At 36.8% G+C, this 15,515-nt stretch overlaps 1 protein-coding gene across 2 annotated transcripts in view; it reads right to left on the bottom strand.

The window, feature by feature from the left end:
• The window catches only part of LOC136862927 (endosome/lysosome-associated apoptosis and autophagy regulator family member 2), a 388,733-nt gene that overhangs the window by 95,662 nt on the left and 277,556 nt on the right, over nt 1-15,515 (bottom strand). The window contains exon 14 of one of the 2 annotated variants that reach the window (XM_068225816.1): nt 3,394-3,499. The exons of the other annotated variant lie outside the window; for it this stretch is intronic. Coding sequence (XP_068081917.1) covers nt 3,415-3,499 — 85 coding nt within the window. The 3' untranslated portion in view covers nt 3,394-3,414. Of the gene's footprint in view, nt 1-3,393; nt 3,500-15,515 lie in introns of those variants that run through there. 2 annotated transcript variants of the gene reach the window in all.

The raw sequence follows: 15,515 nt of genomic DNA on the forward strand, positions 1-15,515 counted from the left end.
ACATGCTGTGATGTAACCAGTTTATCCATTCTATTTTGCCATGCTGGTTTCTCGTTCAGGTTATATGTGATTATTTCACCTAAATATTTAAATTTTTCTACAATTTTTATTTCTTGGTCTCCCAGCTTAATTTTATTTACAACTGGAAGTTGAGTTAGCACAATTTGTGTTTTTTTTCAAATGAATTTTTCAAACCAAAATTTTGAGCTATTTCCTGTAAAGATTTTATTTGTTGTTTTGTTTCCTGAATATCATTGGTAAGAAGAGCTAGATCATCAGCAAATCCTAGACAATTCAAATGTATGTTATTCTTCTGGGTTCCAATTTTTATATTTTTTGAGTTGTTCCTGTACCATTCCCTCACAACATACTCTAGTGCAAAGTTAAAAAGAAGAGGTGTCAATCCTGTCTTAAATTTGTTACCAAGAATGGTTCAGAAAGTTCTCCTCTGAAGTTAATTTTAGACACTATATTACTTAGAGTAAGTTCAATCAATTTGATTAGCTTTGGGTGAAGTCTGAAATGTCTTAAAATTGTTAATAATGATGGTCTGTGGTTGGAGTTGTAAGCTTTCTTGAAATCTATAAACGTTATTGAACGGGGCTTGTTTCATTTTCTGTAGTATGCCATGACTAGCTTCAAAGTTATTATTTGTTCAGAGCAGCTTCTCCAAGGTCTTAAGCCAGCCTTGGTATTTTTTAGCAAAACCCCATAGATGTGGGCATTTTTTGCTGTCATACTAATTTTAGTGCTGTTTGTTTTCTCCACCTAAGGGTCACCTTTGCAAGTAAATAAATGGAGTGATCAAGTTGTTCTTTAATCCGATTATATAGTATCTTAGAGAAAATCTTATAAGTGCAGTCAAGGATGGAAATACCTCTATAGTTGTCTGGATTACTTCTTTAACCTTTCTTATGAATTGGATTGATTATAGCTGTTGTCCATTGTTCTGGGAATTTTTCTGATATCCAAATCTTCTGTAATATCATATGGAGGCATGTCTGATTTGGCTTGAAGCCATAGAATTACAGCCATAAAATAAACATCTTGAGGCAATAAAGCGCATGACGGTTCCACATGTTAGTGGTAGCTGAATAAATATCTTCTGCGGCTAACAACAATAGTTGTAAATAGGAGCTTGCTCCACTTATGGCTGATAACCTTTGATGGTCAGATATGGAAGTCTTTTACAAAAATAATTCCACCGTCCTACCCCTGAAGGATGGAGAAGACTACATCAGATTCTGTGGGTAGTCACCTAAAAGACAAGAATGAATTTGAACACTCAAAAATACATACATAGAATCAAACATAAGCATGTTAACTACATTGTGACACTCTCATGTTTATAAATGAAAATTAATTATTTTAAATAGTTCATAATGGTCAATAATTTGAATTTTACTTTGAGTAAATGCATTTGTAAACCCTTGCCTGAGTCAGCCAATTATCAAAAGGCTGAATAAACCCTGACTCAGAAGCACAAAAATAAGGCTTGCAAAGAGAACCTCTAGCACAAGGAAAAAAGGAAAAAGTAAATAAATGGAGTGTAGTTAGTCTAAAATCATATTCGGTCATCATAAGTCTTGCCATAACATTCTTTCAACTACCATATAACTGGTCAATTATTTATTAATAGTGATAGTTTGATCTGATGTTGTGAATTAATTATTCTAACATTACAACACTGTCTAAGATGAAATTCTAAAAGAATTTAATTGTGTAAAGTATGTACTGAACAGGTGAACTTTGCACAGTTAAATTCTTTTAGAATTTCATCTTAGATATTTAAAGTCAATACGAAACCGGAATGAAGTTCACTACTTGTAATTTCAACACTGAGCAAGTTGGCTACATGGATTTGGTCACATAGCTATTAGCTTTCATTTGGGAGAAAGTGGGTTTGAACCTCACAGTCAGCAGCGTCTAAGACAGTTTTCCTTGGTTTCATATTTTCACACCACGCAAATGTTGCAGCTGTACCTGAATTAAAGCCATGGTTGCTTCCTTCAAAATCATAGCCCTGTTGTTTCCCATTGCCACCATATGATCTGTCAGTGTCAGTGTGATGTAAAAAAATGAGCAAAAATAAAACAATGAAACAGACTTACAAATTTTAGAAAATGTATTATAAAATATATAAATAACAAAAATAAAAGTTATTGTAGGCCTAATATGTTTATTTGAGTCAGGTGTTATAGTTTGATGGACTGTGGAGATCAACAGATTTTAAATGGATTTTGTATAGCAATATACTTACTGTATGTAAGTAGATGTAATCTGATAGTTAAATTTGCTGAATAATATTTATTAATTTATTTGTGTACACAATTTGAAGTATTAGCCCATTGTTACTGAAGTTTTTTCTATAGGAGCAAAAGCATAATTGTTTCCCATCTGAAAAGGTACATATCAGTCATCACTGATCTGCATGTAGGGCTGTCACCTATGTGGCAGATTCCCTATCGGATGTTTACCTAGCCTTTTCTTAAATGTTTTCATAGAACTTGGAAATTTATCGAACATGCCCCTTGATAAATTATTCCAGTTCCTTAATCCTCATCCTCTAAATTTAATATTTGCCCAAATTTGTGCTCTTGAATTCCAGCGTTATCTTCAGATTATGACCATTCCTGCTTTTAAAAGCTTCACACAAGCTTACTTGTCTACTACTGTCATTCCATGCCATCTCTTCAATGACAGCTCGAAACATACCACTTATTGCAAGAGACTATTCTCATTTTAGATCCCGTATTGAAAATCAATTGAAATAAGAATAATAAAACGTGTTGTTGGTTTCTTTTTCGACTTGAGAGAAGACTGTTTCTCACTTGTACAGTTCTATGTCACATGGTCATCTTAGTCCAAAAAGGCAATACCACATACGTTGTTTACAAAGAGTTTCTGGGGTAAATGAAACTCAGTTTTTCGGTGAGCTTTTATACTTTAGGTATTTTCAGGTAATGTCTTAGTACAGTACCGAGGAGCGATTACTTTTATCAAATTATGAAATTCACGCGAGCAAAACCGCGGGTAACTGCTAGTATATATATTGTAACAGGAAATGCCCAAACTTTAGGCTGGAAGAGCATGAGATTTACGCAGGGCGTGTATGGTACATTAATTGGAGTGGTACAGAGAGCGAGAGGGTTTGCTTTAAATGAAGTTCGTTAAAATTGAAAACTGTTAGTTTTATTGTAAAAATTCAAGTTCAGTAGAGAAGCAGATGAATAGGGTGTGTCCTTTCCCCGTCCTGTGCCTGGCGATGTCTCGTGTCATTCCACTCATCCTCACTATGGATCAGCTCTCAATACCATGGCACCACGTATCCTCTGGTGAAGGCAGCTCTAGACATTCTGGAAGGTCTGGAAGTTCTAGAAGATCTGGGAGGTCTAGAAGTTCAGTTCACTGAGATCACTCACTCAGAAGAATAGCATAAACACCAGTATTTAAGCCCTTGGAAATATCGGACGTGTCAGCCTGAGGTGTAACTTCTGCACTAAGGAAGAATAAATGCAATGATGATATTGAAAATAAATGTTTCTTAAAGACCAAGAAACAGTTCACTTAAAAGAATAAAAAATTAACTTTCATGGAGTCGAATGTTCATGACATCGAACTCGCAACTTAGATTGGTCACTTGAAAAAAATAAAGTAGTAAACTTTCATGCAGTCGAATGTTAATGGAATCGAACTCGCAACTTAATTTTGTCACTTGGAAAGAAATAAAGCAATTAGCTTTCATGCGGTCGAATGTCAATGGAACTGGACTCGCAATTAAGTTTTAAGTACGTGACACTTGGCACAAAAATAGTTCACTTAAGTTTCGAAGAACACAGCACAATCGTTTATAGAGTTCTGATGCTTGGCGATTATTTTACAAGTATTTACACAATTTATTTAACACTGAATGGCAATGTTAGAAGAACTAAATGCTTTGCTTGTAAAAATATTCTCGTTCACAAGCACTGTCATGAATAATAATACTGGTAAATACTCTGATAATAAAATTAATTCTGTTCACAGACAGTCCTAGGTTTATAAGTGAATTCACATGTGAAGTTCTTTAGATTTCACTTGAATAAACACAAGTCCTAATGCACTGTTCTGCAAAAATATTTCAATCATTTAGAAGTATTTAACACTTGAGAGAAACACAAGTCTTACTGCACTTATTCCATAGTCTATGTTCCCTAAGTCCAGAAATATTCAACCACCTCGAAGTATTTAACACTTGAGAAAACACAAGTCTTACTGCACTGTTCTGTCAAATTATTTCTATCACTTGGACGTACTTAATACTCAAGAAAATACAAGTCCTAATGTGTTGTTACAGAGTCTAAGTTCATTAGTCATAATATTATTTCAATCACTTTGAAAGAGAATGACATCGAAGAAAATACAAGTCTTAATGCACTCGTTCTGGAGTTTAAGTTCACTAACTGCGGATATATTTCAATCACCTCGACGTGTTTAACAGTGAAGAAAATATAAGTCTTAATGCATTTGTTTGAAAATCCTAAGTTCACAAGACATTCAATCACTTCTCGTAACTTCATAGACAATCACATCTCGACGTCAACTTCCACAGTCAGCCGTATGGGTCTGACTGTGGGACCTGACTGTGCCGTGTTGAACTACTACTACTAAAAGGTTTTCATTCCTCCCCTGAAGGGGGAGGTGGGTCTCTTAGATGGTGACGCCATCTCTCGGGCCGGGAGATTTGTTACAGTGTAGGAGATGCTTGGAGAAGGTGGGGGGGTTGGCGGCCGTGGCCTATACTAGGAACTGTCCTGGCATTCGCCTTAGTGCAGGAGAAAGGAAAACCACGGAAAGCCATTCTCAGGACAGCCGACGGTTGGGGCCAGTCATGAGGTCCAGCCCTGTCCCATCTCCTGAATGCAGAGGCATAGAGTCACGGTAGACCCGTGGCCACCCCTCCTCTGCTCGGTTGACCACTTGTGGGCCAAGACCCATTCTACATCTACCAATCTCATGTTGAAGTTTTAGCTCCCTTTTTAAAGCAGGATCATGGAGACTGTAGCTATTCTATTTCATTCAATATCTTCTGTAATCCAAGGCAGATTTTAACAAAACTCGATGGTACTGAAGATATTAAAGAGTTGTATACGGTGATGTTGTCATCATCTTTGTATTGTACTTCCTATAAAAGTTATTCATGATAGAATGTTTGGAATGTTTGATGTATAATGTAATATAACCTTGGCGAGCTGGAGCCAGTTCTTACGTCATCCACCCCATGTTACGCACAGCATGTTCGCTACAGCTAGCTGCTAAATTGGCACATGGTGCGTATTTTAAGTCTGAGATACGGGGACCCTAATTTTGGACCAGCGTTCCGGGTACAATATATATAGAAAAAATATAAAGGTAAAATAATACTGTCCTGTGGGACTGCCCTTCTAATCATTACAGGATCAGATAACACTTCACCTACTCTAATTCTCTGAGTTGTATTTTCTAGAAATTTAGCCACCCATAGAACAACCCTTTTGTCTAGTCCAATAGTCCTCAATTATGTCAAATCAAATCAAATCAAATCAAATCAAATCAAATCAAATCAAATCAAATCAAATCAAATCAAATCAAATCAAATCAAATCAAATCAAATCAAATCAAATCAAATCAAATCAAATCAAATCAAATCAAATCAAATCAAAATCTCGTTATTTGCAAATGAGGTGTCTACCTCAGTGGCAAATGGTACACTAAAATACATTATTGTCAAGCACTAAATATTAAATTAACAAGAGAAGAAAATTTTCCTATAATACAATATTATACAATTTACGCTAACATTTTTTTTTTCTATTAAACACGCAGCTCATCCTTAATAAATTTATATTGTTTGCAAAATTCTACTTATAATATCTCCCGTACTACTTACAAATATAGTCAACTCATATACAGTATGTGGAATTACTTCAAATAATACTATGCAACTGGTATAAGATTAAAATTTACATTGCATTTATTTACTTTTTTTTAAACCCATTTTGGAACCTATGTAGCATAACGACCTGCTGCGTCTTAACCAGAGCCCTCTTTTGCCACCACTTTTCAGAGTTCCTGAAGGGCCTTCACAGCTACCGTAGCGGTCCCAGGGCCCTCGAAGTCCCCACTGTACTTCACCCCTACAGGCAGTCCCCTACTTTAGCTGTCCAAACTCCTTAGACCAGGGAATGGAATTAATTTATTCACACACATTTTTTATTTACATTAACCTGCACTGGTCGAATGCCTTCTAACATTTCATTTATTTTCTCTGTTGCTGTTTATTCTCTTCTTGAATATCTGTACAGATTTTGTAAAAGGATCAAACACTACCCCTGGTAAACTGTTCCACTCCTTCACACCCTTCCCAATGAATGAAAATTTACCCCAATCGCTTCTGCTAAAATTCCTTCTAATTTTATATTTGTGGTCAGTCCTGCCGATATAATTATTTTCCAACTGAAACCTCTCACGGATATCTTCCCATACTTCTTCTCCTGTATAGGCTCTATATAATCCTATAAGTCTAGTTTTCTCCCTTCTCTTAAAGTTTCCCACCCAAGTTCCTTTAACATTTCTGATACACTACTCTTTCTCCTGAAATCCCCTGTTACAAATCTTGCTGCTTTCCTCTGCACACCATCTATTTCTTTTATTAGGTATTCTTGGTGAGGATCCCAAATACTGTTTGCATATTCCAATAATGTACGAACCATACTTAAGTCATTTTTCTCTTTTAATTCTTTGTTGCATCCTTTATGTAGCCTCATTATAACATGTAATGATCTGTATGCTTTCCCAACAATGTCATCCACATAACCCTTCAAGTGCAAATTACTTTCAAATCTCACACCTAAGTATTTGCACTTGCCATCTTTTGGGATAACTACCTCATCCAAAGTGTATTCAAATTCAGTTTTAAAACTCCTGTTTGTAAATGTTGTAACAGTTGATTTGCCTCCATTAACCTTCATATTATTCTCTTCAACCCATTGTTGGATACTCCCAAGGTCCCTTTGTAATTCTGAACGATCCTCAATGTTATTTATTTCCCTATAAACAATTATGTCATCTGCATACAATTTTATTTTTTATGTTATATTATTCCCTAAATCATTTACGTATATTAAGAAAAGTAACGGACCGATTATACTACCCTGTGGAATTCCCTTCCAAACTTTCTCTTCATGCCTTTGCTGGCGAGATGTAGTGTTTACAGTGCACTGTGTCTTCCGGTATGGGCTATATCAAATTTGTTACTTTCATTGATCTGTCTCAGTCTCATCCTTGGCTTTGACAATATGAAAGTGACTGAGGTATGAGTGGTGCTAGTAATACCATTGCTTATGCAGCCAGTCCCTGGTATGAATGGTGTGAAAATATCGCTCATAGGGTCAGTTGGTGTATGCATTTCAGTGGGCCTGGCAGACTGATATGTAATAGCACTTCTGGCTCAGTGAGGAAAGCAACGGGAAACTACCTTGCTCCTCATTTCCCTAGTACGGCTCTTCAGTGACGCCTAGGCTATTTATGACAGCTGTTGGCGGAGCTGCAGGGGATCAAACCAGCCTTCGGGCTGAATACCCAACATACAACATATATACTTTCTCTTCCTGCGATACATTATTTCCTACTTTGACTTTATGAACCCTTGAATTTAGAAATGTTTTCATCCAACGTGTAACCCTTACATCCAGTCCTATTCCCTCCAATTTCTTTAATAATATTCCATGTTCCACTCTATCAAAGGCTTTGGAAAGATCTATGGCTATGCAATCTAACTCGCCTCCTGAATCCAATTGATCTAATATGTCCTGCTGAAATCCCACCAGTTGTGCCTCACAAAAAAATTTCTTTCTAAATCCATACTGGCTCCTCATGAACCAATTTTTATCATCACATATCCCTCTGATTTACTCTGATATTAAACTCTCCAGTATTTTACAAACTATACTGGTCAGGAGAAACAAAAACAGGGACAAGAACGAAATGAACAAGAAATACAAAGACTTCAAGGAGTATACAGGAACAAGAAACTTGCTGTAAAGAACATTGTAAGGGAAGAAAAAGAGAAGAAATGGAATGAGTTTGCAGACAAACTGGAAGAGGACAGTAGAGGAAATATGAAATTGCTATACAGAGTAGTGAAAAACAAGCGAAGGGATCAAGAGACCATAAAAGCAAAAGAACGTGATGATGGAACTCTGGCACAAGAAGAGGGAGAAATTAAACAAGAACTCAAGATCTATTTCGAAAAGCTGCTGAATGGAGATACAGAAAACATAACAACGGATAGAGGAGAGCCAAGTCGAGAAACCACAACTGAACCACCAATTACATGGCTTGAGGTTCAAAATGCGCTCAAGAGCATGAAGAAAGGAAAGGCAGTGGGCGTAGATGAACTAAGTGCAGATATGCTGAAAGCAGCGGGAGTTCCAGGAATCCAATGGCTCTATAGACTGCTCAACAAGATATGGGAGGAAAATACTATTCCTGAGGACTGGAAGATGGGCATCATTGTACCTCTGTTCAAGAAAGGAAGCCGACGAAAATGTACTAATTACCGTGGTATCACACTACTGTCTCATGTCCTGAAAATATTGGAAAAAATAATAGAGACCAGAATCAGAGATATTGTTGAACCAATTTTGGAAGAAGAGCAGTATGGTTTCAGACCTTATATTTGCAATTAGGATGCTAATGGAAAAATACTGGGAAAAGAACAAGCCTTTATTCCTAATATTTTTGGACATTGAGAAAGCATACGATAGTGTACCAAGGGAAAGAATTTGGCAATGCATGAAAGAACTTCAAGTGCGAGACAGCCTCATAGACAAAGTGAAAATGTTGTATAGTGGGAACAGAAGCTGTATTCAAGTAGGATGTGGTTTGTCGGACTGGTTTGAAACAAAGAGAGGAGTGCAGCAGGGCAGCTCATTGTCACCACTTCTATTTATTATTGTAATGGATGTAGTAATGAAATCTATTAAAAGGAAAGAACATGGAGATATCAAAGCCTTCACATTTGCAGATGATGTTGCAATCTGGAGTGACTCAGAAGATGAATTGGGAGAGAGAATACAAAGCTGGAATGAGGAGTTTAAGAAATATGGTTTAAACTTCAGCAAGACCAAGACGGTGGTGATGAAAGTGTATGGGGAAGGAGCAGAACCAATAGTCATGTTAAATGAAGCTCAACTGGACAGCGTTCCAGTTTTCAAATACTTGGGTAGCGTTATATTAAATGACAACCTAGCAAAACATGAGGTGAACAATCGAATCAATAAGGCAACACAATTCTACCACCAGGTAAGACACCTGCTGTGGGATGAGCAAATACCCATGAAAACAAAAATGACATTGTACAAGTCCTATTATACAGCAATTCTTACATACAGTCTCGAAACCACAACACTGACCAATAGAGATAATTCCAAACTTCAGGCAGCTGAAATGAAATTCTTACGCACTATGATCCAAAAAACCAGGAAAGACAAGATTAGGAATGAGAAAATTAGAGAAGAAGTAGGAATAGACAATTCTCTCCTAAATAAGATTCAGATATCAAGACTGGAGTGGTTTGGTCACATGAAGAGGATGCCAGTAAACAGAACTGCAAGGAAGGAATTTGACAGAAAGGTAGAAGGAAGACGACCCGTGGGAAGGCCACGAAGGAAATGGATAGATTTAGTTAAGAGCGATGTAATGCTGAGAGGTCATGATTGGGACAAGTTGGTGGAGGAAGAATGGTACAAGGACAGGATGAGATGGAGGAGGCTCATATACCACACCCGGGAAACTGGAAATGGTTTAGGATGATGATGATGATGATGATGATGACTGGTCAAGGTTGATTGGTCTGTAGTTCTCTGGTTTCCTTTTATCACCCTTTCCTTTATAAATTGGTATTATTATAGATTCCTTCCATTCCTTTGGTATTACACTATTATTTATGACATAGTCAAAGAGAAATTTTAAATAAGGCACTATGTACCACCCCATTGTCTTTAATACCTCCCCAGTAATTTGATCACTTCCTGCTGCTTTTCCTTGCTGAAGCAGTTGGATTTCTCTGAAAATATCTTCATTTGTGAACGAGAAGCTTCTTGTTTCCCTCTGTGTCTGTCCCTCTGTAACTTCTGTTTCGGTTTCCAACTCCTGACAATCATCTACTGAATCTCTAAATTCCCTACTAAAGAAGTTTGCTTTCTCAGTATCTGTTAAATAGTGTTCACCCTCTTCTCCCACCATTGTAGGAATTTGGATTCCTTTTCCTTTTTGATTCCTGATATATGAATACAGCTTTTTCCATTTCCCTTTGTGGTCATTACCCTCTTGAAGAATTCCATTCATATAATTCTCTTTTGCTTCCTTTTTCACTCTATTCAGTTCCCTCATTAGCTGTTTTCTACTTTCTCTACTCTCCCTACCGTCTTTGATTTTCCTGTTTACTATTCTACATTTTCTTTTTAATTTTCTTATTTCCCTTGTATAATAAACAGGGTCTGAGGTCATTTTACCCTTCTTAACAGGTACAAATCTCTTCTCTCCTTCCCACACAATTCCTTTGAATTTAGCCCAAAGTGTATCCACATTACTCCCTTCACTTATCCAACAACTGAATTGTGATTTAAGGTAAGTCCCAAATTCATCAGCTTTAGTTTTTCTGTACAATTTCTTGTCTTGTGTGCCCTCTTATTAAGCCTTTTTGGTACCAGTCCTACATCCATTATTACGCCTTATGGTCACCTATTCCTTCGATTACCTCAGTTTTATCAACAATTTCCCATGGTTTAACCAAAAATACATCTAGTAAGTTATTGAGACAAGTCGGTTCTTGTACTACTTATATAAATCCTCCCTCCCAAATTAACTTATTTGCCAGTTTCTATTCATGGGCTTCATTTGCAGCTGCATTCCATTCAACTTCAGGCAAGGTTATATCTCCCCCAATTATTACCACATCATTATTATTGTTTTTATGAGTATAATCTATTATTTTCTCAAATATTTCCATGTCTCTTTCCTCTCTTCCAGGCCTGTATGTTCCTATAAATCCCACCTCCTTCATATTATCACAAACTAATTTTATCCCTGTCAAAATCCTTGGATAGTTCAATAGTGACACAGACCATTTTACCTTCTGAATCTAAATATAAGTCTTGCTTGTCTTCTTGATTGATTCCTGCCAGTTGAGCCTCACTGGAATAACCTTTCCTAAACCCGAACTGCCTTCTATCAAACCAGTTAGTAATTTTGTAAATGTGTCTAATATAATAAAAAAGAATGCTTTCCCACAGCTTGCATACGCTGGAGCTATTACTGAAACTCACCATTCATTTGGTATTGCTCTTTCATGAAAACAGTAATCAAATGAGTATATCTTAGATATAGCTATATATCAGAACCCATAAGCCTTTTAATAATATCCCCAGAAATCTTATCAATCCCAGCTGATATTCAAGCTTTCATCTTTTGTATCTTTGTATCTTTTTGTAAATGTCTTTATTATCATAGAAAAATTTAATTCACCAGTATTAGTTGCCTCCTCTGCCTGGACATTGTCCATTTATCCAACTACCTTTACATACTGCTGACTGAATACTTCTGCCTTCTGTAGGTCCTCATACAGTATATACACTCCCCTTGTTCATTAATGATCTCTGGAATGTCCTTCCTGGAACCTGTTTCTGCCTTAATAATAATAATAATAATAATAATAATAATAATAATAATAATAATAATAAAAACAACAGTTTATTAACGTTAATACCATTTTACAACACAGTAGAATCAAATAAACAAAGCAAACAAACTAAAAGGAAAGGAGCCAGTGGATTATAAGAAGAAAATATACAATTATGTACAGACGTTATTGTACAAGTAAGCACAGGGAAGCAGTAATCACTTCTGCAAATTCTTAAGTGATTTCTAACTTTTGACAATTAAATATTTCAAGGTCCACTTTGTTTAGCAATCTTGACATTTGTTCAATTGGCCTGTGGAATACATCATTTGTTCTATGCCAATTTGTAGACAATGTATAATTAAACTTTGTGCACCTGTCAGGTATGTGTTAGTTAATTTTTTCTAAGAGTTGTGGGCAGTTCACCAAGGAGTGGAGCAATTTAAAAATGAAAAGTTTATCCATGAATTCATGGCATTGTGACAGACTATGCACATTTAAAGACTGTTGTAGGGCTGCATAATCGACATTATCATATGGAAACCCTGCTTGAAATTAATATAAACAAAGAAATTCATGTTATCCTGAATCTAATCTATGGATAAAGGTCTGTTGAGAAGGGTTACATACAGGTGTACAGTATTCAAATATAGGGCATAACATAGATAAATACAGTAACTGATGGTAGCTAAGTTGGAAAATTCTCTGGAATATCTAGTAATGCATCCCAGCCCTTGTAATAATATCTTACAAACATTTCCAATATATTCATTAAATGATAGGTTATAATTGAATAAAACACCAAGGTCAAGTATCTATACATATCCTTCCATTGCTTCCTGAAATTTATATGGCTGGCAGTTTGCCATCATGTTATCCTTAGCTTACTTTTTCACTAAATTCAATTTCCTTGGAAGCTTCTTAAATCTCTCCTTACTCCATTCCTAACTCTATTTCTTTCTAATATGCCCTTCCTTCTTAATTTTTCTGTTATAATATAATGGGTCCTCACCACAGCTCACCAGTTTTAAGGGTACACACCTGTTTTCACACTCCTCAACAATTGCTTTAAAACCATCCCATAGGATGTTTACATTTTTATTCCCCATTTTCTATTGGTCATAATTGCTTTTTAAAAATTTCTCATGCCTCTCTTTTAAACCATATGGTGTTGCCTAAAAATCTTAGTTTTACAACATTCCATTCTGTTACATTTATTTTTAACCACGACATAAACAGCTTCATGATCATTTATACCATCTATGACTTCAGTTTCTTTGTAGAGGTCTAGAATATTTTTCCCTCTAGTTGGTTCCATTACTTCCCGATTCAGTTGTCCTTCCCATATTAAGTTATTAACCATTTGTTTCTGTCATTTGCATTCCCTTCTGAGTTAATATTTGGTAAGTTCATATCACACGCTACAATAACGTTCCATTCTGTGTCATATCCCAATCATATCTTATTAAATGATTCTGTATCAGCATCAGCACCATCCTTTTCAGACATGTACATGCTAAAAAACATCAAATTGCCTATTATCTTTAGAGATAAGTGTTACACCTAGAATTTAATGTTTCTCATCTTTAATATTTTCTTAGCTTACAAATTCTCCCTTCACTAGTATGAATACTCCCTCTCCCATCTTTCATAACCTGTCTCTACAATAAACACTCCAGTTCTGTGAGAAAATGCTCACATTCATAATATCACTTCTCAGCCATGATTAAATCCAGATACAATATTTGGTGATTATATATATATCTTCCTTTACAATACTTCTACAGTTTGACACTAACAATTTCATGTCATTCTTATCTATACTGCCATCACCACTCAGTAGACCACTCCGTTTCCCTGAATGTACCTCCCTGTAACTCTTCTAAACAAATCCCATAAATTATATGTACCATTGCGGTTCAAGTCTAGGCCACCTGAGCATTAATCCCTATCTCCTAGCTGCCCATTAGGATCTACAAGTCTCACTTACTATTTCCCACATACCTATTCCATAGTCTCACTTAAATCCCCAATCACCCTTGGATCAGTATCCCTTCTACACAGTACCTTACTGATAACAATTTCTGCTTCCTTAAACTACTTCCATGCTGACTTAACCAGATCCGACACATCCCCAACTACGTTCCTACTTGCCTTACATTATTCGTACTAATGTTGAAAATTACCATGTTCTCCTTACCCTCTTCCTTCCCTTCTACAGTGTTTTCCATAACATCTGCCTTAACCTAATTTCTGGATAACAGTCTGCCCTGGTTCCTTCACATACTTTCCCTACATGTCTAACAATTGAGTCACCCATGACCAGAGCCTCGATCTGACACTCCTCATTAGATCCTCTCCTCTCCTGGCCTTCCTTAACTTCCCTGATGCCTCCAGAACCAACTTCCTTCTCCCTTCTCTCCCTCCCACTACCCTGTTCCATCTCCCTCTTCCTATCCTCTTCTCTACATTTCCCTTTGGTACTTCTCCCTTTCCTCTTGCCCTGCCCCTCCTCTGTAACACTTCCCTGATCTCCGTCTTCCAGCTGCTGATCTACGGTAACCTAGAGTGACTCATACAGATTCCTCACCGATACCTCTCCTGGGTCCACTCACTGAGGAAAACCCTTAGCCCTCCCTTTCCTTCCCCTTAAATTAGACCACCTGTCTTCCACAGCTTCTCCCTTCCCCTTCCTCCTGCATATCTACCGTATCCTGTACATTGATTGTGGGTGACCTATCTTCATTCCTGTCCCCTGTTACAAGTCTAATTTTCTCCCTCAAACTCGCTATCTCTTCCCTCATCTTCCTTAGCTCCCACTCACACCCACAGTCCTCACACCCACAGTCCTCACACCTGCCTCTTTCAGCCATTCTTTTATCTCTTCAAAGAAATGTGAAAAAATACTGAAATATCAACTGAAATAAATAGCATATTCTGTGAATAAAAGTATGTATGTTAGAGAAAGGAGGGAGGAAAGGAGAATACTACACAAAGATTTTACAACAATAATGCAAGCAGGAAACAAACTGATATAATAACTACACTACAATTATTCTACTTAGACATAACCTGATTATAAAATACTAGGAATAAGAGGCAAACCATACAAATGTGTAGCTACTTTCAATATTTGTACGTATTGAGAGATTATTATTATTATTATTATTATTATTATTATTATTATTATTATTGTGACAGTAATTAGGCCCTGCTCAACTATTTAAACTGCTGCATATTTGCTACAATGGTGTTATCTATTCTCAACTGTCTGAAATCTATATACCGTATGTAAAATAACATGTCCTGACTGACTGATTCATCACCGCCGAGCCAAAACTACTGGACATAAATGAGCAAATGCTCCGAGGATCTGCCACCTTCTGGAATTATAGCAAGTAGGAGCACATGAGCTGGAACTCTGAAGATCATAGAAGACAAGAGCGTCTAGCTGATATCGGGATGGATGAGAAATACACCAGTCAGGGAAATGACAATTAACCAGCCTTACTGGATGAAGATCAGTTCACGATATTCACCAACCCTAAATCTGCTTGGAAGAGAACTCTGCCTCCCGTTGGATTTAGCACTGGGCTGACCTGAGAACCATCTTATCTGGACTGACCAATACTGCCTGGATCTGGCAAAGAAACTGGAGGGTGGAGGATGTACAGGCCACTGTCCAGAAAAGATTAAGGATAGAAAGGTACCGAATGAAGGCACAATATGACCATTGAGTGGACCCTACAGTATATCATGAGAATGAGTGTAGCTTATATAATCCCACAACGAAGAGAGGTTTGTCTCCCAACCT

The sequence above is a fragment of the Anabrus simplex genome, chromosome 2 (genome assembly GCF_040414725.1).
Source record: "Anabrus simplex isolate iqAnaSimp1 chromosome 2, ASM4041472v1, whole genome shotgun sequence".
NCBI classification, from domain to species: Eukaryota; Metazoa; Arthropoda; class Insecta; order Orthoptera; family Tettigoniidae; genus Anabrus; species Anabrus simplex.